Below are 27419 nucleotides of genomic sequence, written 5' to 3'. Positions count from 1 at the left end.
TTGAGGCTGTTGCGTGGCTGTTTTGTCAAGATATGAAAATGCTTGGAGTGTTGGTGGAGGCAGATCCAAATAGTGGCGTCTAAGAGGCTTTATGATAGGTACATGGATATGCAGGGAACGGAGGAATATGAATCATGCAGACATGAGATTATCTTATCTTGGCATCATGTTAGGCACAAACATTGTGGACCAAAGGTTAGAACTTGTGCTATACTTTTCTATTTTTTATTTTCGATATGGAACGATTTGTTGGTAACAATTTTGTGTTTTTCTGAGGCAGGAAAGGGAATTATAAAACATGTTAAAGTAAAGAAAGCAGATACTTCTGGAGTGAGGAATATCAGTAATTCATAACAGCAGACATTATTCTGTCATTTGTTGGATTTTTCTTCAGTTTTGGTTTGGAGAATTTTAAACACAATTCTTTAAAGTTAACTTTGAGAGTTAAAATCAAATTCAAACACCCCATCACCACAAGGCCTTATAGCATCAGAAAAAAGACAGTTGTGTGGAAGGATAGGACCTTAAAATATTTGCCATTTTTTAAATTATATTACAGTTGTACAACACATTGGTGAGGCTGCATTTGGAGTATTGTGGTTTGTTTTGGTCATAGTGCTACAGGATGGATTTTGTCAAGCTAGAAAGATTGCAGAGAAGATTTACGAGGATGTCGCCAAGACTCAAGGGCCTGAGCTATAGGAAGAGATTGGGCAGGCTGGGACTTTATTTTGGAGCGGAGTTTAAGATGAGAGGAGGGATGATTTAATAGGATAGACACATAGATAGAAAAATCTGAAGCAGGGTCCCGACTCAAAATTTCCCCATATTTATCCATATTCTCCAGAGAGCTTGACCCGCTGACTTATTGCAGCTTGTTGTGTATATCTTTGCTATAAACCAGCATCTGCCATTCATTTTTATTACATTAAGATTAATAGGAACCTGAGGGGCAAATTTTTTCATAAAGAGGGAGGTTTGTATATGGAATGAGCTGCTAGAAAAGTAGTTGAGGGAGGTACCATAACAGCATTTAAAACACATTTGAACAGGTACACTGATAGAAAATGTTTAGAGGAATATGGGCCAAACGCAGGCAGGTGGGACTTGCATAAATGAGACCTCTTGGTTGACAAGGGAAAGTTTGGCCAATGGGCCTTTTTCCACACTGTGACTATCTGACTCCATGGCAGAACAGTGAGTAAACATGCAGTAAAAATAAATACATTTCAATTGCCAAGAAGTAGTATTTTCTGTTTCCTGGATTCTGGATAAAGACTTCTTCACAATTATTATTAATCTATTATTTTGCTGTATTTTCTTTTTATCTGCACAGTGGTGAGACTAATAAGATTGGGGAGAAATGTTTGACCTTGCTAGCTGGCCATGAATTACAGAGAAAAGCAAGCACTCTTCACATTTCACCTGAAGATATATCAAGAATATTACATTGCAATGGTGTAATAAAAGCCATACTCTCTGTTCTCCATGTCTGGAGCTGACACCCCAGCTTAATCTGAGGAGATCTGGTGGTTTGAGCAAACTACATCTAAATTCTTGGAGATAACTTTATAACTCAACAGTTAGTTCCATTTTGGCAGCAGGTATTAGGCAAGAGTGTAGTTGATGGGGCAGCTGGTGGTTCTGTTTTCAAAGTAGAAGATCTGAAATGCTGTTATCTCAGGCATTGAGCCGCGTTAAATATTCTTATTTTCTCATGTGCGAAAGATTTTGCATTTGAGAGCATATTTAATAAAGTTAGAATGCTGACTTTGTGTTATAAATGTTTTTGTAGGACAAAATCCGCAGAGAAGCCAGTCACATGACTCAATAAATTCTCCCGACCACCGCGATTCCCCATTGCCCCGGAGAGGGCCATCACCTGCTGAAAATGCAGTTGCTCCACCCAGGAGGGATAAGTTACCACTTGCCTTCCACATGTCAGGGCGGTCTCCTTATGGTGATATCCCACATGGACTTCCACCCCCAGGCCTCCTCCCCCCTCCTATGCCACTTCCTCTCAACTCTGGATACGGGCCACCACTTCACATGCAGCCGGGGCACATGCCACTACATGGCACGTTCATGGGTCGACCTGGCCCTCCTGGATCCATTGTACCACCATTGCCACCCGGTATGCCTCCCCATCTAGTCGTGCCTCCTCCAGGTGCCGTCCCACCTGCTCCCCACATCAACCCAGCATTCTTTATACCACCAAATGCCGGCCTGCCTCCACCGGTGGATAACAGAGGGCTCCCTCCACCACCACCTGATGCCTTTGGAAGACCACCACCAAATCAGTTCAACAGAGAGGAATTCAAGCGTGGCAGGTAGGAACAGAGTAATGAAAGGTCACCTGTACTTCACCTTCATGAGCCTCTAATGTTCTTTTTATTTAATTTTCTAAATATATGACTGAATGTATTGAAATGGTATGAATCAAGAACAGGGGCTCCAGTGTTTTTGAAAGTCGGGGGGGGGGGGGGGCTGAGCGATCACTGATCACTGGCCTTGGGGGTACCTGGCGAGGGAGTGGAGTGACCGAGTGGTGGGAGAGGGGCACTCATCCCACGGTAGGAACTTTTTGAAATTTGATGTATTAAAATTATGTTTTACTGCATTGTAAAAGAATGATTTCAATGTTTTTTTGTTTGAAGTATTTTTAAGATAATGTAGGGCCTACATGAGAGATAGGAGCAGGCGATTATTATTATTATTCGTTATTGCTCGGCCTCCAAAAACTGGGGGATAATAATACAGGCCATCCCCCACCTCAAAGTGGGGGGATATATCCCCCATCTCCCCCCCCACCCCGGATCGACGACAGTGCCTTCCATGGTACAGAAAATTGGACCAAAAAAAACCTTTAAATGTGTTATCATTTCAAGTGCTATTTTGGAGTTGGAAAAAGGGACAAGAAATAATCATAACATTTCCTGATGTTGCAAAGTCATACAAATTATGTTTGTAATTATGTTTGCCTGTGGTTATGTTTGCCTACCCCTTATTCTTATACTGTGACCCCTGGTTCTGGACTCCACAACATCGGGAACATTTTTCCTGCAGTTACAGTAAGAATGAAAATCTAGCAGGCAAGCAGGATGCTTTCTCCAACCACCCCCATTTGAAGGCCAGTAACTTCCATCGCTTCTACCCAGTGTTTGGTACCTACCTCCAGCAGCCACTGGTTGTCCTCCAGGATGCACCGAGCCGCAGCCTGGTCCATGCCGGTCTCCAGGGCGAATGCAGCACAGAGATTTTCACGGCAGTGGCGCAACGCTTCCGACAGGCCGGGACTCTTGTACTGAGGCTGCTCCAGAATCGCCAGCCCGGCAAACACTCGCCAGCAAATCTCGCCAGCCCCGACTCCTGCCTGCATCTGCATCTGCCCCCGCTGCTACGTCTGCTTCCATCCCTCTCTCCAGCACCCACGACTAGGTTGCTCAGAGCACAGCAGCGCCTCGAACAAAGCCGGAGACATTGAAACATGTCTAGCCAAAAAAGTGGGGGGGGGGGGGGGGGGGCTGCAGCACCCCCTCCCACCCACCCCCCCCCCGTTCCGCGGCTCAGGAAGAACATAGATCTGAGCTGATTCATCACTGTAAGTGGGACTTCTGATTGTTGGAGCTTCTGATTTCCATCCATTGCCAGTTGGATTGTTTGGATGTTAGATATGTTCAGCCAAGAGCTCATCTGAGGAAAAGTTGTAACACTAAATTTTGTTGTTGATGACATAACTGAGTGCACTGATTTTAATTCCCTCTTTTAAAAAAAATGTTTGGAGGGTTTGAGGATGGATAGAGTGGCTTTTTTTGTTCCTGGAGCATAGAAGGCCGAGAGGTGACCCTATAAACATTTCTAAGATCCATAAACGACATAGATAAAGTGAATAGCCATAAAATACCCATTTTATCAGGATGTCTCACAGCTTCGTTTGGGAACAGCTCCATCCAAGACCGGAAGAAATTGCAGAGAATTATGGCTGCAGCCAAGACCATCGCACAAACCATTCTGCACCTCATCTATGTACTGTCCAGCAATTATCCCTTGATTTCTTCAGTGATAAAAAATCAACTCAACAAGTGCCAGGTCAGAAATTTCACCTTGTCTCTAAATGACATATTCCTTATCCTGAACCTATGCTCCTAGTTCTGGGCTGTTCAGCCTGAGGAAACAGTGTCTCAGTTGCTCAGAACCTTGGTAGCTTCAATGAAATTATCTCCCATTTTTCTGAAATCCAGTATATATATAGATAAACCGACCTCAATCATTTGTGATGACAACCACTTCAACCCAGGAGTCGCTGAAGTGAAGCATAGGCACCGTCTCCAAGGCAGGGATATCCTTCCTTAGAATTAAAGACCCAAATTACATTCAGTACTCTAGCAGTGGTCTTGCCAAAGCACTCCTCTATCGCAGCAGGACTTGCTGTATTTATACTCCATCCTTTCAATTTAATTATTTGGTCATATTTGTTCCTAGCTCAATTTTTTAAGGTGATTTCGACATTGAGAGAACTGACGATTGATAAACAACTTTTGGATTTAGAATGAAGTGGTATTCTTCTTTCACTTTACTTGTAAAATGGCACATATGCCTGGACTGCAATGACATCACACACTGGGTGTGGGATAATCTCTCTGCCATCTATATTCAGAGTATGTTTAGATGGCAGTTTGCCCCTATGAGGTTTAATAGTTGTATAAATAGAGAAAGATTTTAAATTAATAGTATGTGCAGAATTATATCGGAGATGTTGTTACTTTATTTTGATTACTGTGTTAATAGTGAAGTGCTTTGTCCTTGCCTTGTAGAGATCCTGATCCCGGTAGTCCTCCTTTAAATGAAGCAGATTTCGAAGAGATGATGAACAAGAACCGAGCAATCTCTAGTAGCGCCATCTCCAAAGCTGTCGCCGGGGCCAGCACAGGTCAGTGATTTTGCAGGACGCAGACCTTCGCATCAAAACTCTCAGCACTAAAAGGCCCATCAGTTCAGAAAACATATACTTGCTTAGAGGAGTGCAGAATAACTGTTTCAATAAATATCACATTAACCCTTTGCTCCTATCCTTCCAGGGGCATTTTTCAGAAATAATATGATGTCTCACTTTTAATAAATGATGCATTGTGTACAAAGTAAGCTATCTAGAAATGAGAAAGGACAAACAAGGAAATTTTGAAATATTATTATTGATTAAAGCTGCCCACTGTATAGCAGTGTTTGCCCCTGCAGGAAGAGAACATGGTGATCAGGATGCTATCACTGTGATCAGGTAGTAGAAATTGAATCAAATAATATCATCCTTGTGAGTTGCAGAATATTGAGTGAGGACGCTCTATTCTAATTAATTATATCCATTTCAATGTGATGTTGGGCCTTGCACTTTAGTAATCAACACATCAAAAGTGCTAACATTAGTCCAATAATTCCAGAGCCATAATGTTTAAATTGTAACAAATCATGAATTACATCAAACACATTCAAGAAGGACTACATTGCATTGGATTTTTGGATATGTCGCCAAACAACACACTGGATCACTCCAGGCTTTTACTTTGGAATTACTAATGAATGATTTGGTGCAGAGTTCAAAAAATTGGTTCAATTTTCAACTTTTGTGTTATGCAGGAGACTATGGGAATGCCATCGAGACGTTGCTTACTGCCATCGCATTGATCAGACAGTCAAAGGTTGCAGCAGATGACCGCTGCAAGGTTTTAGTCAGCTCTCTGCAGGACTGTCTCCATGGAATTGAGTCCAAATCATACGGGTCAGGATCCAGGTATGCAAAAACTGAGTAGAAACTAGGAACTGCAGGTGCTGATTTACAAACAAAAAAAAGACATAAAGTGCTGGAGTAAAGGGCCTGTCCCACTTTCACGACCTAATTCACGACCTCTGCCGAGTTTGCCCTTAACTCATACTCGCAGCATGGTCGTCACAAGGTCGTAGTTAGGACTTTGGTAGGTCGTGATGCTAGTCGTAAGTACTCGTGGCATCAAGTAGGTCGGGGCGTTTTACTAACCTGATGAAAAATGTCCACGAGTAAAAAAGGTCGTGTAAGTGGGACAGGCCCTTAACTCAGTGGGTCATGCAGCGTCTCTGGAGAACTTGGACAGGTGACGTTTTGGGTTGGGAACCTTCTTCAGATACTGAGCATCTTAGTTTTCTTGGTTGAAATTATCATCAGTCATGGTAGTAGGAAGATTACTCTCATATGATGGTACCTAGGAGTTATTGTCCCAACAATTTTTCATTAGATAGTAGAAACAAAGGAACTGCAGGTTCTGGTTTACACAAAAAGATGCAAAATGCTGGAGTAACTCAGTGGGACAGGCAGCATACTTGGAGAACATGGGTAGGTGATGTTTCAAGATGAGGACCCTTCTTTACAGAGTCATATTATGATACAGTGAGGATACAGGCCCTTTGGCCCAACTTGCCCACACTGGCCAACATGTCCCAACTGCACTAGTCCCACCTGGCCTACCAAACCTGTCCTAACCATCTTCTTTAGACCTTTATTATTAGACAAACTGTAATTGGCAGATTTAACTTTACTAGACTAAGATGAGCTAACTGTGCATAGACCAAAGTTGAAAATTGCAATGTTCCAATATAAGAAATAAAAGCAGGATGAGGTCACACTGCCCTTCGAGCCTACTCCACCATTCAAGAAAAATTCCACTTGCCCATTCTAATTCCACCTTCATTAATCCCCAAAGGCTATTGTTCTCTGTCAAATGTTCTCATCATCTGAGACTCATTTCCAGGTTAGATGTTGTGATATGGTTTAGTTTACTTTACCATTATTGTCACGTGTACCAAGGCACAGTGAAAAGCTTTTTTGTTGCTTGTTACCCAGTCAGCGAAAATCTATACCTGATTACAATCATGCCGTCCACTGTGTACATAGGTAGCACATAAAACATTACCACCCAGAGTAAGAGTGTCCCAGGCGCCTTGGTTTCATTCTTTCTCGGCCCGGTCACGTTGGAAGATAATATAGGTCATGGGAAAGGAACAAAGAGTTCCAGGTAGGATGAGGGGGGTTTATTTGTAGGTCCTGTTGGCAAATTCAATAATGATTTGGGATTCCTGTTCCGCCATAGGATGTGTGTGGAATCAAGGAAAATAGGCTAGTGTTGGAAGATAATATATTATCATGGGGACAAAAGACCGTCATTTATTTATTTACGTCTGTACTAGGAACAAAGAGTTTGGACGAATGGGTAATCTCCTGTCTGGCAGTCAATAACTATTTGGGAGCCATAGGATCGATGCTGGGGACTCAAGGATTTATAATCTACTAGACCAAATGGGAACCGTTGGGTCCCATCCCCCAAGGCGGGGGGGGGGGGTTAGAGAGGAAGGAGGGTGGTAGAGAGGAAAGGGGGTGGTAGAGAGGGAGGGTTAGGAAGAGTGTTTATGAGGGTCAGGGGCAGTAGAATTCTTCTGTCATCAACTGGGAGGGGGGATTAGTTAGCTCAGAGAAGGGGGGTAGGGAGGGCTTCTTTGAGCACAACTTTGGGGTAGAGAGGGTGGGGTGGGGGGGGGAGCAATTACAAACGCCTGGGGGGAGGGACGGTACCCTGGAGTATAAACACAGCTGTAATTTCTACATGGTGTTACAAAAATGAGCCTTAGAGGGGGGATTTTTTTTTTCTAGAGGGAAATTATGGAGTAGAGAGGGAGATGGGGCTGGGTCAGGAGTATGCTAGGGTTCCCTTTCCAGTTAAATTGGGGTGATAGGAGAGATATCTTGGTAGGGAGGATAAGCAAAAAAAATATTTATATTTTCTTTTTTAGTTAATTGCTGCTGATGCTGGTTTTATACCAAAGATAGACACAAAATGCTGGAGTAACTAAGCGGGTCAGGCAGCATCTCTGGAGAAAAAGGATGGGTGGCATTTCTGGTCGGAACACTTCTTCATGCTGACCCGAAATATCCCCATCCTTTTTGTTCAGAGATACTGCCTGACCCACAGAGTTACTCCAGCACTTTGTGTGTATCTCTTATAACTGTATCGACATTCAAATACGCAATCAAGCATTGCTGCTGAAATTATGGTTTAATTAAATTTGCATTAGCAGAAAAAGAGATCGATCACGAGACCGAGAGTACAGCCGTTCCCACGACAGGAGCCGCAGGCACAGGGAGCGCTCTCACAGTGAAGATCGACATGAAGATTATTATCGTGAGAGAAGCAGGGAACGTGATCGGCATAGAGACCGAGACCGTGACAGAGAAAGAGATCGGGACAGGGAATATAGGCACCGCTAAGGTACGCTTCGTAAACAAGAACAGTTGAAGTGTGATAATAACATTGCTATTATCTTCTAATTCTGCACCCAATTAATTTCTGTATGATGCAGGGGCTCTTGTGGTGTAAGCAAATAGAGAGGCCTCGTTGTATAGCAGATTCCCAAAAAAGTGTTGGGATGATGGTATTAATTAAAGATGAAATTTTAACTATTTCAACTTTGAATCTAATGCAAGATCTGAAGGACACACTTCTTGAAATCACACCGTTTGCTCCATTCTGCTTTAAATATTAGTAATATGGATGCCACATCTGTAACCAAACTAGAAGGAGAAAAATTAACTAGTTTTGTGTTCTTGTTCAGAATTCACTGACCCTGCTGGAAAGTGCAAATGCTTTGACATTAATTGAGGGCACGGTAGGCGTCTCTCTACATACCTTCTCCCGCACCTCCCTCTGTGGTCCGATGCAGAAGGACTACATCGGCGTGGTGGTAGAAGTATTAATCCAGTTTAACCATTATAACAAGCCAATGGGTTGAGAAGAGGCGAAGAATGGAGGAAAGTGGAAGATCAATGTGATTATTTTAATGGAAGGTGTATCAGTGCTATAGCCTTACGCTTGTGGGTCTCATCAAACTGAAATTAATACCTCTTATTTTTCTCCTCTTCCTCTCTCTCTTCCTGCCATCAATCTGCAGAGGAGAATTTTCACCTTTGTACAGATCCTGGAGCAGGAGAAAAATTTAAAAAAAAATCAGGAAGACATTTTGAAACGAGTGAAGAAAGGAGCTGAATTCTTGGGAGAGGTGTGTGCCTGAAGTATTAGTACACACACAGCTGCAACTTGAAGAATTTCTCCAGATGGAAGTGGATTTCTGGAACATATTATGTCGAACAACCTGTTTTCAACAATTACATTAAACATTTTATACATTCTCAGTTTCTTTAAAGGTTGCTGGCTGGTCAGATCTTTTTACTATAGGTGCAGTTGGCTGGGAGGACATCTTCAAAAGGAGGTTGCATGTTTTATAGTCTGCCATGATTGACCATGCCAATATTTTCATTGCTCACAGATGGCATTGAGCCTGAACTTGCTCAGAGTCATTGATCAAACGTTTAAGGGTATAATGTCTTCAGTAATATGCATCATCTTGAATAAAACCCTACAATTAATGTTATCTGTTTTGTTTTCTGTGGGCACATTGGAACAGGTCTTCTGGTATCTCATGATTTAATTGACGATAGCAATCAGAATGATATGTTCCTGTCAGGAATTTTAACATTTTCCATGTTGCAAGTGCACAGATGAATACTGACCCTCAGTGCTCCTGCTCCAGTCAAAAAGTAAATGTTTTTTTAATTTTTTTTTGTATTTGGAGAGAATGGGGTGCAGGACAAAGAAACCTTTTGTGCCAAGACCTGGTTGAAGACCCTATTTTAAAAAGAATTGTATATAGACAGTGCTGTCATCATCCAGATCACCCCGTAGGCACCCTGATGTCAACTTGGATCACACCCAGCCAACAGAATTAATTTTTCTTTGTGATAGTAGAGTTGGAAAAGTATTTTGGTTGTAAATTTAAGAGAAATAAATGACGTTTTTTAGTATCTTTTACAATATAAAATACAGATTTTTTTAGTAAAAACCATGTGTAGAGAACCCCCTACAATTTATTGTTACCTGAAGAATTTTTAAAAGCTAAATTACAGCATGCTAGTGATCTCAGATTGTTCAAGTAACTTCTAGCCACTCCTAGTGAGCAGTTTTCCTTTGTGCCAAGCTTAGTTCTTGGAAATCCTCTCCAGTCACTTAGCCGGGCTCAACGTTACTTCACATCACTGTTACTTTAAAAGAGGAAATCTTACTGAACTTATTATTTTTAATAGATAATAAATAATAACAAAAGACAATGCCTACAGTTTAACTTGTTTAAAGGATTAGAATAAGTTGTTGAGAATTACTGGGCAAGTGTTGACAACAATCTTGGTGACAGATAATGCAGTAAGCAAGACAAATCTTTCCCTTCCCAAGAAGTAAGAAGACATTGAATTTTCTAAGCCTTTATGATTCGCACATTGTCAGGTATACTGCAGCAGGGCCAGCTACAGTTCTGCCACAGTAGGGTGGTGAGAAATGATAAAACATTGTTATGACACCACTGCAATCTTTGTGAAATACATTTTGCTCTTTGCCACTGGATGTCCTTAGTGAACTATTGGAATGACAAATGTAACTGGCTCACAATCATCTTAAATGAAAGCCCCACTAGTTCACAATCAATATAATATAGGCTCCCCCCTCATCAATAGCTGATAATGTCAATGGCTGCGCCTTTTAAAGAGTTGGGTTATCCCAGGGACTCTTTTTTGTGAATTTTCTAACTAAATTACTTGGTGTTATTAAAGCCTTGAAGACTGCTGTAGCCTTTGTCATGCCCGTTCTCCGCTGGAAAAGAAATGGTCATTCACACCAGATCAGGATACACTCGTGTACAATAAATGAATGCACATTGATGGCATCTAGTAACACAAATGAGTATGGTGAACCCTCAGCATTTTGGTTCAAGCTGGATTTTTCTAATCCCAAAACCAATTGTTTTCAGTTATGAAGAGCTGTTGTTTGCACACATCCAGCTTTAAAGTGACATACTTTTCAATAGTTTTAAGTAGGCTTAAAAAACTGAACACCATATTGTGCAATAATGTCTTCAATAGCGTCATGATGGAGGTCAGTGATAGTAATCTTGAATGATAACACAAGTTGCTGTTTAGGTGCTTTGTAGGAAGTTTCTACCTGAGGACTAATGTAGTGTAGACCATGAAGGAAAAGCAAGTGAGACAAACGAATCACTGCTGAAAACGTAGCTACTAATCAAGTGATTTATTTCAAAGTACACCTTGATGACTTGTTGCATAGGCAACATACTAATGGTGAGAATTTCTGAAATTTGCCAGCAAGCTTTGTGTGGAATGTTTTTTTCTTTTAAGCCCTAAATTAGGCTAGACCATTAAGATTTTGATTTTATTTCTTTCGTGCTTTGCATTTTGGAGAGTTTGAAATGAGAATACCATGAATATCCTGAGACTTGCAGCTGGGTTGGCACCTGCTGGCCTGGTGCTGCTGCAGTTGGTGCCAGTACTAGAGGGGAGGAGAGGAATGCAGGAGAAATGATGGAAGAACTAAAGCATTCCACATAGAATTTCAATCTTTCTTCACTTGGGACAGTTTTCTGCTTTCTTTTTTAAAATGGTAAAAAATATTTTTTTTAGTTGTACCAATTTAATGACAAGCAATTTGTCAGTGACTTTGTACTGTGCTTGTGCGTTTACTGTGAAATTAAAAAAATTAAATTGTTGCGTGTTTTCTTTTGTAGCTTGTTAATCTGTATATTTTAGTGACACAAAATACACTCCTGTGCATTAAAATGTAGATTCCTGATACCTTGCTGTCTTTTTATTTTCAAGAGCTGCATTTGTAGAGGAACAACCTACAGATGAGACACATCTGCAGCTAACTTTCCACAAGGATCACATACAATGAATTGAAGTCGTGGGTACCCTCGGACCAAACTTATGTCCTATCCAACTGCATATTATGCTCACAAATCTAGTAAAGCTAGGTTCCTTGATAATCCAATTTGCAAATATTTTTAAAATTATTCAACCTGAATTGAAAACATGGCCCACAAAAATTTGGAAATTCATTTGCAAAATAGCAGTTAGTGAGTTATGGGATCCATTACCTTTGTTCAAGACAATTAAAAATGAGGGATATAGGGGAAGAGAATCAAAATGAGTGCCCAGAATTTTAGTAGGAATTGAGATGTGTGGAGTAACACTTTAAACATACCTTTAAACGTGTAGGATTGTTAAACATATGTAGGAAGCAAAAATGCTAAACGGACAGAAGGGTTATTAGTATTTACTAGTTGAGTCTGGAATTTCTGTACTCGTTAGGTTGTAGCTAGAGTACTATATACTGTGTTGATCATCCACCCCCAGCAGGAGATAATAGAAAAGAAAATACTAAAAGCTTTTATACAAGCCTATAAAAAGTGAGGAGGTAAGATACGTGTTGGTTCTTTAGAAAATGATTTAAGAATTAATGGAAAGAAAGGAAACAGCAGAGACTTTGAATAAGTATTTTCTTTGTGCCTTCAGTTATAGCATTCCATCTACAGTGGAATATCTGAGAGCAAAAGGAAGAGGACTATTTAAAAAAAAATCCATCTCTTGAGAAAAGGATCTGAGAATCCAATGACACAAAAGGCCGGTAAGTCTCTTGAACCTGGTGACCTGCATCCTGGATATGGCTGCAGAGATAATGAAGGCATTGTTTGTAATCTTTGAGCTGGAAAGGTTGAAGCAGATTGCACCATGCCTAATTAAGAAAGGAAGGAGACAGTGAGCAATATGTGTTCGACCAATTAGTCTGACATGTTGGGGAAACACAAGAAAACATTACCAAAGAAATAATAGCAGAACACTTGGAAAATTAATGTAATCAAACAGACTCAACAAACATGGTTTTATCTAAGAAATTATATTTGATATATTTATTGGATATAACAAACAAAGTGGATAAAGGCAGCTGGTAAATAAATTTATTTCAGTTTCCATAATCACATTTGACAAGGCACATATAGAGGCTACTGCACAAGCATTGGGTTAATGTAGAACTATGCAGAGGAAAGATGCAAAATACTGAAGTAACTCAGCAGGTCAGGCAGCATCCCTGGAGAGCACGGATAGGTGATGTTTAGGAATAGAATATATGGAGAGTGATTATACAATGCTTATGTGCTGCTGAGCGTGTTCTTGTACAAGAGGCACAGTTTTCGAACAAGTATAACAAGCAACAACAAAAAATAAATTGCAGACCTCTGGCATAGTACAAAAGTGGCTTACAGCATTTGTACAAGATATGAATTAGCCCATGCCTTCAAAAGTGCACAGTTTTAGTTTCCTTATAAAAGGAAAATGTTTAAATTAAAAGCAATTCCGAGAAAGTTCACTAAGTTTCCTGAGATGAAGGGATCTTATGAGGAAAGTTGAAGCAGGTTGGGCCAGTACTCATTGGAGATAGAAGAATGAGAAATTATCTTATTGAAATGTTTAGGATTCTGAAGGGTTTGGTTGGATAAATGCTGAGAATATATTTCAATTCATGGGCTAATCTGGAACGCTTCAGGATAAGATGTTGCCCAATTAAAATGTAAAAAAGGTGGAATTTTCTTTAATAAAATTGTGAATCTTTTGAAACAAACTCATATTTCAGGTCGGAGGGTTGTCACCTGAACAGTTTCGATGAAGGGCCTCCATCCTTGAAACATTGACTCTTTTTTTTCCCCCCACAGATACTTCCCTAATGTCTGATTTTTATGTTTTTGCTTTGTAAGGTCAACTGTTTGTAATAAATTTTGTGCCTCCTTTCATGCTGAGTGTTTATGATTCAGTGTTTTAAAGCAGCAGATTTAATACAACAATGGCTTGCTGAGATATCTTTGTTGTAGTACATGTGCTCACATATGTCATTTTATTCATTGCTGTTTTGCTATTAAGTTCACTATTAGTGACTCGAGGTGCATTTATCGTTGCCTAAATTTGTTATTACATTGTCACTTACATCGCTTTGTCTTCCAGGGTACGTCGCTCAGGTGATCATTGCAATAAGGAAACTTCTGAACATTCAAAATTGCATTATTTTAAACATCAAGAGGGAGATAAATTAATTTAACAATAATTGACTGTGGAGACTGCAGATCATCAGACCAAAGATTCTATAGCTCTGCTATAAGATCTTTGCATCAGACCATAAGGCGATGTGCTGCATGATAAATAAATCATAGATCGTATTCATGGTTCTTCGTTCACTTAAGTTTCTGACCAATGTTTCTTCACTCTTGCTACATGTTAACTACAATAATTTTCTGTAAATTAAATTTTAAGCAAGCGAGAGACTGGACCATCCTTCTGGGTTAGATTTGGTGGCTGAGAGAGGTAGAATTATAAAAGCAACTCCCAATTCATAGCTTCTAGACCATGGTACACAAGGACAATGGGGAAAATACCTTAATCATCACTTCTCTTGGACATGAAAGGTTTTTCTAGTCAACTTTTCCAATTTATTTAGCTATACGAGATGTGATTCTGTCTGGCAATAGGGCAAATAATATTTTATCCTCATGTTTTGTTATTTTGCTACTAACTTAATTTAATTTGGGTAAACTTCAATTTAGATAAACAACTAAGCCAACAGTAACCTGGTTAGGAATTACCAAATCAATGTTTTTGTTTGGAAAAAGTATTTAATTTTAAATTGAGAGGCTAGAATTCAGAGATATTCCCGCCATGGCAGTTTTTCATACTTTACAACTTGTGATATAACAATCTTTATGTTTTATGCACTTGTTTCACAGTGATTTTGCCTGATGTCATAAAGGTATGTTCCATCACTGTAGTTACCCTGCTCCAATACTCTGATGTCACAAAGTTGTTAAAGTAACCCCGCAGTGGTAAACCCGTAGCTTAAAGTACGACAAGGGAAGATGGTTTACAGAGTGCTTCCAGTTGGTCTGATCAATTCAGCCCAGAAATACCTGACAGCAGAGAATTTCAATTTCAGAGTGAATGCTACCAGTAATATGTTGAAGATAAAACAGATTTGGACCATTGAGTTTTTGAAGGAAAGTTCTCCTATGGTCCATGTCAGGAGTTCTCTGAGGAGGTACTTAGCTGGAGATAATAATGGGAAGATCACATGTGATCAGGAGATTCCTAATCCTTATAACAAGTTTGTGATGATCACACATGCAGATGGCAAGGTCTCCTTCCAATCTGAGGAGACAAAACGTTACTTGGGAGGAGCAGAGGATAATATCACTTGTTTTGCCCAGGCAATCACAGAGAGTGAAAAATGGGTGATACACCTGGCTATTCATCCCAACATCAACATGTTTAATCAGGGCAAAAAGAAATATCTGCGTTACGACATCACTGCGAATGCAGTGCAGTGTGACAGCGAATTACCCTGGGGCCGAGACTGTGTTGTGACACTCATCTTTAACTTCAAAGGTACACAGATCACTAAAACTGAAAATACGTTTAAATATTGTTGGCACTATCATGTAAGTTCATATGTTACAGAGCAGGATTAGGCTATTCGGCCCATCAAGTCTACTCTACCATTTTCAATCATAGCTGATCCATCTTTCCCTCTCAATCCCATTCTCCTGCTTTCTTCTCACAACCCCTTACATCCAATCACGAATCTGTCAATAACCTTAAAAATATCAACTGACTTGGCCTCCACAGACTTCTGTGGCAATGAATTCCACAGATTCACCACCCTCTGATTGAAGGCCTTAAAGGTAATTAAAGGTTAGCAAGGCCTTTAATGATGAATCTGACATTTTCTGTTTTCACCAGGAGATACTGGAGCTGGAATTCTTTTTCAGAGGAAGTGATGCCATTTGTAGCAATCGTGCTGCCATGATTGGAACTATCAACAATATTAACCTGTATAAAAATGTTAATGTAAAGCGTTTCAGACAAGTGTTATAATAGAAAAGACTTACACTGTGGCTTATAAGATGATATTTTCATCAGCTAACCAAACATTTGGTCAAATAAGTAGGTGTTTGGGGCAGGTTAAAGAGGGAGGTAAAGAGATAGAATAACATAATAGCAACTTGTGAGTTTAAAACTTTTGGAGCTGAAAGTGTAGCTGCTAATGATCTCAAGCCCTCAATAACATCCTCATGAATCTTTTCTGCATCCTTTCCAGCTTAATGATAACCTTCCTATAACTGGGCGACCAGAACTGTCCATAATACTCCAACTGTGGTCTCGCCAATAGAAACATAGAAATGTAAAATAGAAATGACTATAAATGACTTGCACAGTTGTAGCATGACATCCCAGCTCCTGTTCCTAATGCCCTAATCAGTGAAAGAAGGTGTCTCAAATGCCACCTTCACTACCCAGTCTACCTGCATCACCACTTTGTGGGAACAATGTACCTGCACCTCCAGGTCTCTTGCTCTTCAACAATCTTCAAGGTCTTACCATTTACTGTGCATGTTTTGCCCTTGTTTAATTCATCAAATGCAGCACCTTGTATTTGTTTAGGTTAAATTCCACCTGCCATTCCTTGTCTCCCTTCCCCAGTTTATCTAGATCCTGCTGTAATCTTCGATAATCTTCTCCACTGACCATTATTACACCACCAATTTTGGTGTCATCCACAAACGTACTGACCATGTTAACATTGGCACCCAGATCACAAATCCAGATCCAGATTATCCTGTGGTAAACCTCAAATATGGGCATGTATTTAATAAATGATTCCGAAACTGTTGTGCTATAATGTTGAGAACTATAGTGTATATTCTGCACTCTGTATCACTTCCTTTGCTCTACTTGTTGCACTTGAGATCAGCTTGATTGTATCTAGTTTGATTAGATAGTATGCAAAACAAAGTTTTTTTTTTACTGTTCCTCAGTAGACATGACAATAATAAAACTAAACCTAAACCTACTTGTTCGAGGACTTTGAACAGAAAAGGAAGTTAGCTATTGAGTGATAATTGTGGACCACAGAGGCATTGAGAATAAATATTTTGAGTGATTTCAATCAGAGCTATAACATAGGTACACAAAAATGCTGGAGAAACTCAGCGGGTGCAGCAGCATCTATGGAGCGAAGGAAATAGGCAACGTTTCGGGCTGAAACTCAAGGGTTTCTCCAGCATTTTTGTGTACCTTCGATTTTCCAGCATCTGCAGTTCCTTCCTAAACACAGAGCTATAACATAATTTTGTTGTTGACTAACCAATTAATCTTAGAAATATCCAAATAAGTTATAATATTAAAATTTAGTATGATATTTTAAAAAAATGTTGCCTTTCATTTTGTTCTTGAAGAGAAGAAATACAGCATAAGGACAAGTTGTGGAGATCTTATTGCCTGCAATGGAAAGCTTGAGGGATATCAGTCATCACGGACGTTGTACATCCCAGAGATAAGGTGTGGAATGTTTTGCTTAAAGGACACTGATGGAAGATTTTTGAGCGGAAGGGACAACTATATTCGAACTTTTAAATGTGACAGTCCCAGTCTGGATGAACTCTTCTCACCTGACCCAAGCCTTGGCCAGGTCACCATTCGATCACTGTTTAGCTGCAAATATGTCAGTATTAGCCCAGGTAAGAAGCAAAAAAGACATTGTGACATTGGAAAACGTCATGGAAAATTTCACAAACAATTTAGATGTTAGGTATGGGAACATGAATCATTTTAGCTTCCCTACCAAGTTTGTAGAAGAACGCTGAATAATGTAGAAACAAGGAACTGCAGGTGCTGATATACAGAAAAAGGACACAATCTGCTGCAGGAATACAGTGGGTCAGGCAGCATCAAATACTGTTTATTTAGTTTAGAGAAGCAGCCTGGAAACAGGCCCTTCAACCCACTGAGTCCACGCCAACCATCAATCACCCATTCACCTGTTATCCCACTTTCTCATCCACTCCATACACACTAGGGGCAATTTTGCAGAGCCCAATTAACCTACAAACTCACATGTCCTTGGTATTTGGTAGATGTGGGAGGAAACTGAGGCTTCCGTCTGGCCACTCTACCATAAAGGCCTGATTAGTGGAGTGCTGCAGATATATTTGGCCTTCTGGAAGGTTCTCCCATCTCTACAGAGACCAACAGGTTCTTGGTCACCTCCCTGACAAAGGCCCTTCTCCCCCGATTGCTCAGCTTGGCCGGGCAGCCAGCTCTATGAAGAGTCCTGGTGGTTTCAAAGTTCTTCCATTTAAGAATGACGGAAGCCACTGTGCTCTTCGGGACCTGCAATGCTGCAGAAATTGTTTTATACCCTCTCCACATCTGCGTCTTGACACAATCTTGTCTCGGAGATCTACGGACAATTCCTTTGTCTTCATGGCTTAGTTTTTGCTCTGACATGCACTGTCAACTGTGTGTGGGACCTTATATAGACAGGTGTGTGCTTTTCCAAATCATGTCCAATCAATGTAACTTTCCACTTGTGGACTCCAATTGTCAATTAAAGTAGGCATGCAGGTACAGCAGGCAGTGAAGAAAGCGAGTGGCATGTTGACCAACAAGAGGAATCGAATATAGGAGCAAGGAGGTCCTTCTGCAGTTGTACAGAGCCCTAGTGAGACCACACCTGGAGTATTGTGTGCAGTTTTGGCTCCCTAATTTGAGGAAGGACATTCTTGCTGTTGAGGGAGTGCAGTATAGGTTTACAAGGTTAATTCCAGAGATGGCGGGACTGTCATATGCTGAGAGAATGGAGCAGCTGGGCTTGTACACTCGAGTTTAGAAGGATGAGAGGTTTTCTCATTGAAACATATAAGATTGTTAAGGGCTCGGACACACTAGAGGCAGGAAACATGTTCCCAATGTTGTGGGAGTCCAGAACCAGGGGCCACAGTTTAAGAATAAGGAGTAAGCAATTTAGAACGGAGACGAGGAAATACTTTTTCTCACAGAGAGTGGTGAGTCTGTGGAATTCTCTGCCTCAGAGGGCGGTGGAGGCAGGTTCTCTGGATGCTTTCAAGAGAGAGCTAGATAGGGCTCTTAAAAATAGTGGAGTCAGGGGATATGGGGAGAAGGCAGGAACGGGGTACTGATTGGGAATGATCAGCCATGATCACATTGAATGGCGGTGCTGGCTCAAAGGGCCGAATGGCCCACTCCTGCACCTATTGTCTATTGTCTAAACATCCACCACAGTGGAATCAACATTCCTCACTGTGATGGAAGGCAAAGTCTGTAACAAATGTGGCAAATTAATTCAGGTCCTTTTCCGAGTCCTTGAATATTACCCAGTCTACTGATTCCAAGCAGTCCTGTTGTTGTTCCTCTGCCTCCCCAGACCATCTCTGTGCAGTCCTCACCTCTGGGGGTGCGTTTTTCAGTAGCTGACTGCATGCAGAAAGAAGCAGCACCGCTAAATGGTTGGATTTCCAAAAGTGAGGGCAAGGGATAGAGTGATAGGCATCCTTGATGGTCGTATAGCAGTGGTCAAGGGTGTTTAATCCTCTGAAACTGCAGGCGACATGTTGGTGGTAGTTTGGGAGTGATTTTTTCAGGTTGGCTTTGTTGACGTCCCCAGCAATGATGGTAAAGGCTTCCGGGTGCTTGTTGACCATGGCATGCAGCTCATCCAATGCTAGACGGACATCTGCCTGGGATGTAGGCCACGGTCAGGAGGATGGAGGTGAATTCCCTCGGGAGGTAGAAGGAGCGGCACTTCATGCCAGATGTTGCAGGTGCGAAGAGCAAAAGTTAGACAGAACTGCCACGTCTGAGCACCACGAAGAGTTGACCATGAGGCAGATGCCCCCACCTCTCCCTTTCCCAGATACCTGCGTTCGCTCCATACATTGGATGGAGAAACCTTCAGGCTGGACGGCTGAGTTTGGGGAGCTTGGGGTGAAGCCATGTCTCTGTGAAACAGAACACAGAGCATTCTCTCAGTTCCCTTTGATAAAGCAGCCTTGACCTCCACTTTATTTCCAAGCGATTGTGCATTGGCTAGTAGTGTGGTTGTGAGAGGGAGCCGTAGTCCCCTGCACTTCAGTCTGACTTGTAGTCCTGCACCCGCCAGCCACATTTCCGGACACAATGGAGGCCTTCCTGGTGTTTCCAGGTACAGTACATACTGTTCCTGCGATCCTCCGCCAGGTCTGGGATTCCCCTGCGATCGGGAATTCCCTTGCAGTTGGCAGCACCGTTGGTGCCGGTAGATCGCAACAGTACTAATGCGTTTAAATGCATTAGCAGCTTGTCAGTTACAGCGCTGGTTTCTGCTGTTTCTTTTATACAGGTAAGCGGAGAACTATTATATTTGATGATTTTCTGCTGTGCTGCTGGCCACAGACAGGCACCATCTTGGGAAGGAAAAGAAAAATGAAATAAATAAATAAATAAATACACATAAATAAATGACTATAAATAAATTAAAAATAAAATAAATATTTTGAGCCATCCATTCAGAGTCACTTTACTATATTTCTAATAATCCTGATTCTTTTTGTTAACATGAAGCGTCTAGTTCCATTCAAAACTTGATCCACTCTTCACATAGACATGTAGGTTTAGTTTAATTTAATTTAGTTTAGAGATACTACACTGAGACAGGCCTTTCGATCCACCGAGTCCACACAGACCAGGGATCCCTGTACATTAGCATTATCCTACATAGTAGGGATAATTTACAATTTTACCGAAGCCAATTAACCAACAAACCTGTACGCCTTTGAAGTGTGGGAAGTAACAGGAGCACCCAGGGAAAACAGCAGACACAGGGAGAACTGTACAGGCAACGCCCGTAATCAGGATCGAACCTGGGTCTCTGCCGCTGTAAGGCAGCAGCCCTACCACTGCGCCACATGCACCATAACAAGTTCTGCGAATTACTACCCACCTTTTGAGTAAGAGAGAAAATGAAAACAGACAAAAAAGTTATAATTTATAAATGCAAATAAATCACATGTAATTTTTCACTGAAGTACTATTGTGATCCTTTGTAAGATGCCGATGTCCATGCTCTACAGACGCAAGTAACAGACACTGAAATCTTTCAGATAATCATCAATAACACGACTAGGAAAGCTTGCTTTCTTGGTTTTGGAAAGGACTATCTTTCAGTGGTAAGTAATTAATTAAAGATCTGATTGAGAAACTTGGTAGGGAGTGAAGTAATCAGGTGCAGATTGGGTGTAAATTGCCAAATTTGATCGTTTTGTTGCTATGATTTCAAATCCTCAAAATGTGGAGCATAATGGTTGGAAAGGTTATCTGTGTTTTAGCTAACAGTGTAAAAGAGCTGCAATGATATCAGTCCAGAGGCAGTCTGGTATCTATCAAAGATCCTATAGCGGAGCTCTGCTATAAGATCTTTGGCATATATACTCTTTTGTGGCTGATATATATTAAGTGTTAAGCGCCCAGTCACAATTGCCTTAAGAAATTGTTCTATGTGATTAACTATTGCAATGTTGTATGTACCATTTAATGTTCAGTTGAGAGTCAGTGGCCACAATTCTGTTCTTTAAATCAAAGCAGGAAATATTGGAACTAATCAGCAGGCCAGACAGTGTCTGTGGAGATAGTAACAGAATAATGGTTCAAGTCCACGAAAATTGGAAAAGTTCAAAGTCAAAGATAGACAAAAGTATCAAAACTTGCATCAAATTACTTTAAAAAAAATGTCTTTAGGGTCCTCAAAATACGATTGTGGGAAGCCCTATTCTGACTGATGATTGTTGGTTTAATATTGTGTACAATGGACCTAAGGTGACGATAAAGACAGGAGATGGAAAACTCCTCATCACAAATTCCACTGGTCAGCTTGTGGTAGGATACTTTTCAGCTGGTGAGTAACAATTTATTATTTATAAATGCATGCATATATATTTGCCTCCAATGGCCTGGTAGAGTACTCAGAGCAGCAGCGAACTGGGTTAATTCTCAACTTGTGATTCCAATTCAACAAACCAAATGTATGGAGACACAAGAGATTAAACCTTCCACTCAAGGACTTTGGAGATGTTCTCCTTTTTCAGGAAATGGAGCTAAACCCCTCCTCCCAACCTTAAAGTGGTTGATGTTGCCCTCAGCTGCATTTCTTCCAATTGTCACACATCTGCTCACAACCTGTTTCCCCCAAGCAGAATAGGGATTCCTCTTGGGTATTAAACGTTCACCCTTCACATCCAGCACATCATTCTTTGACATTTCTGCCAGCTCCACTGTGTTCCCAGGACCTGTCGCATCTTTCCCTTCCCAACCCTTTCAGCTTTCTGCAAGGACCACTCTCTCTCCGATGCTCCCTGGTTTGTTCATTCCCCCCCCACCCTTCCCTCCCCTGCAACTGTTGAAGGTGCAGCACTTGTACTCTCAACATCATCCAGGGACATGGACAATCATTCCAGGTGTGGCGGAGATTCACCTGCACCTTCTCCAACCTCGTCTACTGCATCATATGATCTTGACGTGGCCTCCTCTATGCCGGAAAGACCAACTAAAGACAAAGTGACTGTATGGTCACCCAGAGCTCACAGTTGCTAACCTTTCCAATTGCACCCCCCTCCTCCCTCCTATTCCTACATTGACCTGTCTGTCCTTGACCTCATCCATTGCCAGAATGAGACCAAATGCAAACTGAATGAACAATACCTCATATTCCGCCTACAATCTGATTGCATGGACATTGAGTTCTCTAATTTCAGGTAACCAGCTCCACCTCGGTCCCTCTATCCCTCTGAGGATCTGCCCACTTGGATCAAAAAGTCACAACTTATAACCTTTAACACATTGTTCAACAAAAATTGCATTACTCAAAAATCAGCAATTCTTGAGTTCTTGCTGGGATACCACTTTTATATTCTCCATGCACACTTCCCAGTCATTTTAGTGCAATAAAAGTCTAATTATTGGAAGTGTTGAGCACAGAGCAAAGCATCACCTCACTGATAACTGCAGGAATTGATGCCTTAATCTGTGGCCACATTACTACTGCTGCTAGCATTGGCTCAGGGACAGTTAGAGCATGTCCACTCCATTCTATGTCTCAGGAAAGTCTTTATCTGGAGATCAGATCTGGTGACATTACCGCAGATCCATGCACGCCTTGACCGCTCCCAAACCATTTGCTGATTTGTTTTCTCCTCATCTGCCATAGCCAGCACATGATCAAAACCCTAGCTATAGCAGCCCAAGTGAGCCAATGCCACTGTGGAGGCTAATTATTACCATTGGACCAAATTAGGTTACTGCTTAATGTAGGAATCCACCATTACTTAATTGCTATACTACCATAATTCCAAATTAGCTACAATCTTTCCCTTCTCCCACTAAACCCTTTTTTTTGCCTCATCTCCATGCAATCTTATTGTTGATGCTGCTGTAAATTGAACAAAGGGGACTCTGGTCTTTGCCAAGTAACTAAAAAACATTAATTCCTGAAACCATTGCAATACAAATCACTTCTGTATCCTTGATAAGGGCTGAACATAGCTTCCTTATTTTGTAATCTAGTCTCTACATAAATCAAGGGTCTCGTGTCCCTTTTATTTCAACCAGCCCTGCGAGCTTAAAATAGCTAGGTACTTATGCTCTGGTCCTCCATTCACCTAAGAAGTGAACCATTCAGTTCATTTTGTTTCTCTCGTACTCCCTTCTGCTTCCCAATGTTACATTTAATTTGTTAAATGTCTGCCTATTTCCCGCTTTTTACATTTGTAAAACTGTCATCATCTGCAAACTTTGAAATATTTCCTGTATTATATCCAGGTCCCTGTCATTAATATAAATCAAAGAAGAGCAGGGAACCCATTACCAACTCCTACTAAAAACTACTATAGAAGAACCCCTCATCTCATAAACAAATGATCACTGTAACTCTGACTTCTGAGCCTTAGCTCATTTATATATACACACATCTAATACACTTTGATTTTCTGACATCCATCATGAATACTTTAACAAATGTCTTTTGAAAGTTCAGATGCACAACATCAAATACACGACCTTCATCAAACCTCCCAATGACTGAAGAGATGTTTTTTTATTTTGCCAGTATTAAGTTTGAACGAGTTCTGAATAATCCATGACTTCAAAATTAAGCAGGACCTTACTTTGTTAATCGCCCTTTATTCCACAAGTGACAAACTTGGGTACTGCTGCTGATATTAATCGCATTCCATGAATCGATTAATAAGGTGCCATGCAATGACTTTCACCTTTGGGTGGGTGGGGAAGGAAGAGAAATTAATATAAAATAAGCAGGAAGTTATTAGTCCCTGATACACTCTGAATGCCTACATCAGCAACGTATACCTAATGATCACAAAATGACCACTGACCAAAACATACAAAGAGCAAAAAAGATAAAGGAATAAAAATCGAAAGATCCAAATATGTATTCTGCCTACTAAAACTGTGCAACAATTGATCAAAGACCCCTGAAGATTTAAACCACACATTTTGATTGTTGGTTTGTAGATATTTCTCAAGAATTCATCTTGAAACTCGTTAACCGACCACTTCTAATATTACAAAGTGATTTTGGCTTTGTGGCATTTGGTTGTGGGACACAAAGATTAGATGGAGACAGGCCCATGTATGAGGCAAGTCGGATGACTTCAGATGAAGATGGCTACTACCAATTCAAACTTGGTGAGTTTATTATCTGTTTACTTAGTGTAATAACTCTTTTGAATAAAATTTCATTGGTTTCAGATTTACTAAACAGCTCCAGTTAACTCCAGAATAAAACATTTTTCTTTTCTGATTTTTCTACCTTTCCTTTTTTACTTCTGATGTGCTTTTGCAAAGGTGTAAAAACAAGAATGCCGAAGCAATTCTGCCAGTCAAGCAGTATGGAAATATAAACTGGTTAATTAATGTTTTGGGTCAGTGACCCTCCTCAGAACTAGGGGAGAGTGTAGGGTCTACAGTTTACACATCCTCAAAAGAAAATAAGAAATCAATGGACAAGTGGAATCAGGTGGAGAGGGGAGGGAAACGAGTAGAGTCAGAGACTGGTAGCAAATAGGTGCAACCAGATATGGGAGGGAACGGGGGGGGGGGGGGGGGGGGGGGGGGGGGGGGGGGCAGATTACTGTCAATGTTGTTCTTCTTACGTTTCCACCTAATCAGTCTCTGTCTGAATACTCTTCCCACCCACACTTTGTTTTGACAGCCATTCCCACCAATCATCTACCATCCTCTCTTTCATCCCACCCTCTCACTTCCATATACTGGTTATCTCCTCACTCTCAGTCCTGATGCAGGGTTTTACCCTGAAATCTTGTCCACCCCTTTGCCTCCACAGATGCTGCTGAATTTGCTGAATTCTTCCAGCAGTTTCTTTTCTGTAAGCAGATAGGCACACTATTTTCACAAACTGTTTCATCAACTTAGAAGGTAGACAAAAATGCTGGAGACACTCAGCGGGTGAGGCAGCCATCTATGGAGCGAAGGAAATAGGCAACATTTCGGGTCAAAACCTCATCAAAGTAGATTTAGTTTCAGTGAAATTAATTTGATCCTAGACATACTGGAAATAAAAATATGAAAAAGACAACATTTCATTTTTATCTGAACTCTTTTCTCTGCTTACCCAATCACTGGATCTTTGATTCTGTTTAGCCACTTTTCTGTGCCACTTGTTCTGTGTTTATCTTTCTGCGGAATTTACAAATGTTCCGTTTTATTTCACATTTTTCAAGGCTGGCAACTGAGGCAGGCCATGAAGCAGCACCGAAGACAGGACTTTATTCTCGTTGCAATAATCCATCCATCCATAAAGCTGGACATTTTATCTAAAGGGATTTATGCAGGAAAGATAATACAATTTTGGCTTAGCAGTTGGAGGTGAATCTGCCACTTGAGACTCTGAGGCAAGAAGTAATCAAGAGACATCAATAAATGCACTGAGTATTCCCTGTATAAATTAAAGTTTCTCTAGCCTTTCATCTCTAACTTTGTCCACCCATCTGCCAATCAAACCCCTCACATGCATTCACCTATCAGGCTCTATCCTGCCCCCATCTCTATTCCTGCTTTCTCTCCCCTACTACAATCAGGCTGAAGAAGGGTCCAGATCCAAAATGTCCCTTGTCCATGTCCTCCAGTGATGCTATCTGACCCACTGAGTTTCTCCTTCATTTTGTGTTGTTTTTCTTTTGTCAACCAGCATCTGCAATTGCTTAGGTAGACACAACATGCTGGAGTAACTCAGCGGGACAGGCAGCATCTCTGGAGAGAAGGAATGTGTGACGTTTCTCTCCAGAGATGCTGCCTGTCCCTACCCATTCCCTCTCTCCAGAGAAACTCCCTGTACCTCCGAGTTACTCCAGCATTTTGTGTCTATCTTTGATTTAAACCAGCATCTGCAGTTCTTTCCTACACATTTCCTCTGCAATTCCTTATGTCTCAATAAGTGGTGGAAGATGGAGGGAGTTTATAGGAATGTGGGTAGAATGAAATAGAGTTTATGTACATTAGTGCAAATGGGTGGATGATGGTTGATGTGGACTTGGTGGGCCAAAGGGCCTGTTCCGTGCAGTGTTTCTCTCTGACTTTAAAATCAAAAGCTATTTTACAGTTCTATTAGACCCAACGCCCTTTATTTGGTGTGCTCTGTTTGAAATCCTTGGTTAAGACTGTAATCAACCCTTCAATCTGAATAGTGGCAAATCCCGAGTTAACATCAGTCTGTTTCTTTCTGTTCTGGGTCAGTGTCCACAGACAAGTATTGGGAAATGGATAAAGATGGCTATGTCAGCGGTACAGGGGAGCAGCCAATCAACTTCATTATCCAGCTGGTTGGTTCGAACGTTCTGATCCTCAAGGCTCCCAATGGCAAATACATGATAACTCAACAAAGTGGAGACTTCAAAGCAACAGGGGAAGATGCCAAGTCTGCCACTATGTTTCTTTATTGATCAACAAAAGATGATTTGATTTTGAAAAAACCCCGTTAAATTCCCGAATAAGTCTGTATGAATAGCTGGAAATAAATTATATATATATACTTTAAGATTTCTTCCTGTTTTTTTTTCATTCAGCCTAGTTTGGGATGGGGGAGCATCCCAATCTAGAACAGGTAATTTACACGGATAGGCCACCCATCTTTGGTCCCAACTCAAAGCATTGCCTATCCATGTTCTCCAGAGATGCTGCCTGTCCCCTTGAGTCAAGCACTTTGTGTCTTATTTTGTAAACCAGCATCTGCAATCCTTGATTCTGCAGGTAATTTACAGTTGCTCTCTGAGACAATGTTTGAAAATGTAGAAACCAAATTAAAGATTTAGTTTAAAAATTTCCTAATTTAATGGTACTTTTAAAACAGTAGTCAAGAAATTGAAGATGTGATTATATGACACAGAGCATGGGTTTGCAATGCTTAGTGTCATATAATCACAGAGCGTGTGTAATCTAAAAGGGAGGAGAAGAATAGAGGTAAGGAATTCTAATATGGTGAGTTTACATAGAAGTTAAAATTGGAGATAGATCAAACATATTAATTTAAAATGCAATTTGAGTGAACATTCAAGCAATAAGGGGATGCCAGTTTAGGGTTTCGAGGAATAACAGGACT

The 27419-nt window shown here is 40.9% G+C and overlaps 2 protein-coding genes across 3 annotated transcripts in view; both read left to right on the top strand.

Annotated features, from left to right (window-relative positions):
- The window catches only part of LOC129705788 (cleavage and polyadenylation specificity factor subunit 6-like), a 49182-nt gene extending 37472 nt beyond the window's left edge, over window positions 1-11710 (top strand). Inside the window, exons 5-9 of one of the 2 annotated variants that reach the window (XM_055649591.1) lie at window positions 1796-2330; window positions 4815-4930; window positions 5632-5785; window positions 8098-8288; window positions 8968-11710. In XM_055649591.1, coding sequence (XP_055505566.1) covers window positions 1796-2330; window positions 4815-4930; window positions 5632-5785; window positions 8098-8287 — 995 coding nt within the window. In that variant the 3' untranslated portion in view covers window position 8288; window positions 8968-11710. Of the gene's footprint in view, window positions 1-1795; window positions 2331-4814; window positions 4931-5631; window positions 5786-8094; window positions 8289-8967 lie in introns of both variants that reach the window. The other variant, XM_055649590.1, reaches the window with a different exon arrangement.
- Window positions 11711-11859: 149 nt separating this feature from the next.
- Window positions 11860-26872, top strand: LOC129705789 (fascin-like). Its single transcript, XM_055649592.1, has 6 exons — window positions 11860-15343; window positions 17194-17475; window positions 20843-20961; window positions 21530-21686; window positions 24317-24490; window positions 26558-26872. Exons 1-6 carry the CDS (start codon window positions 14818-14820, stop codon window positions 26761-26763), a joined length of 1464 nt encoding a protein of 487 aa, XP_055505567.1. The 5' UTR covers window positions 11860-14817; the 3' UTR covers window positions 26764-26872.
- The last annotated feature ends 547 nt before the right edge of the window (window positions 26873-27419 follow it).

Source organism: Leucoraja erinacea, chromosome 18, assembly GCF_028641065.1.
Source record: "Leucoraja erinacea ecotype New England chromosome 18, Leri_hhj_1, whole genome shotgun sequence".
In the NCBI taxonomy this organism is placed as follows: Eukaryota; Metazoa; Chordata; class Chondrichthyes; order Rajiformes; family Rajidae; genus Leucoraja; species Leucoraja erinaceus.
The sequence above is the reverse complement of the archived record's forward strand: the minus strand, read 5'-3'. Positions and strand labels throughout refer to the sequence as shown.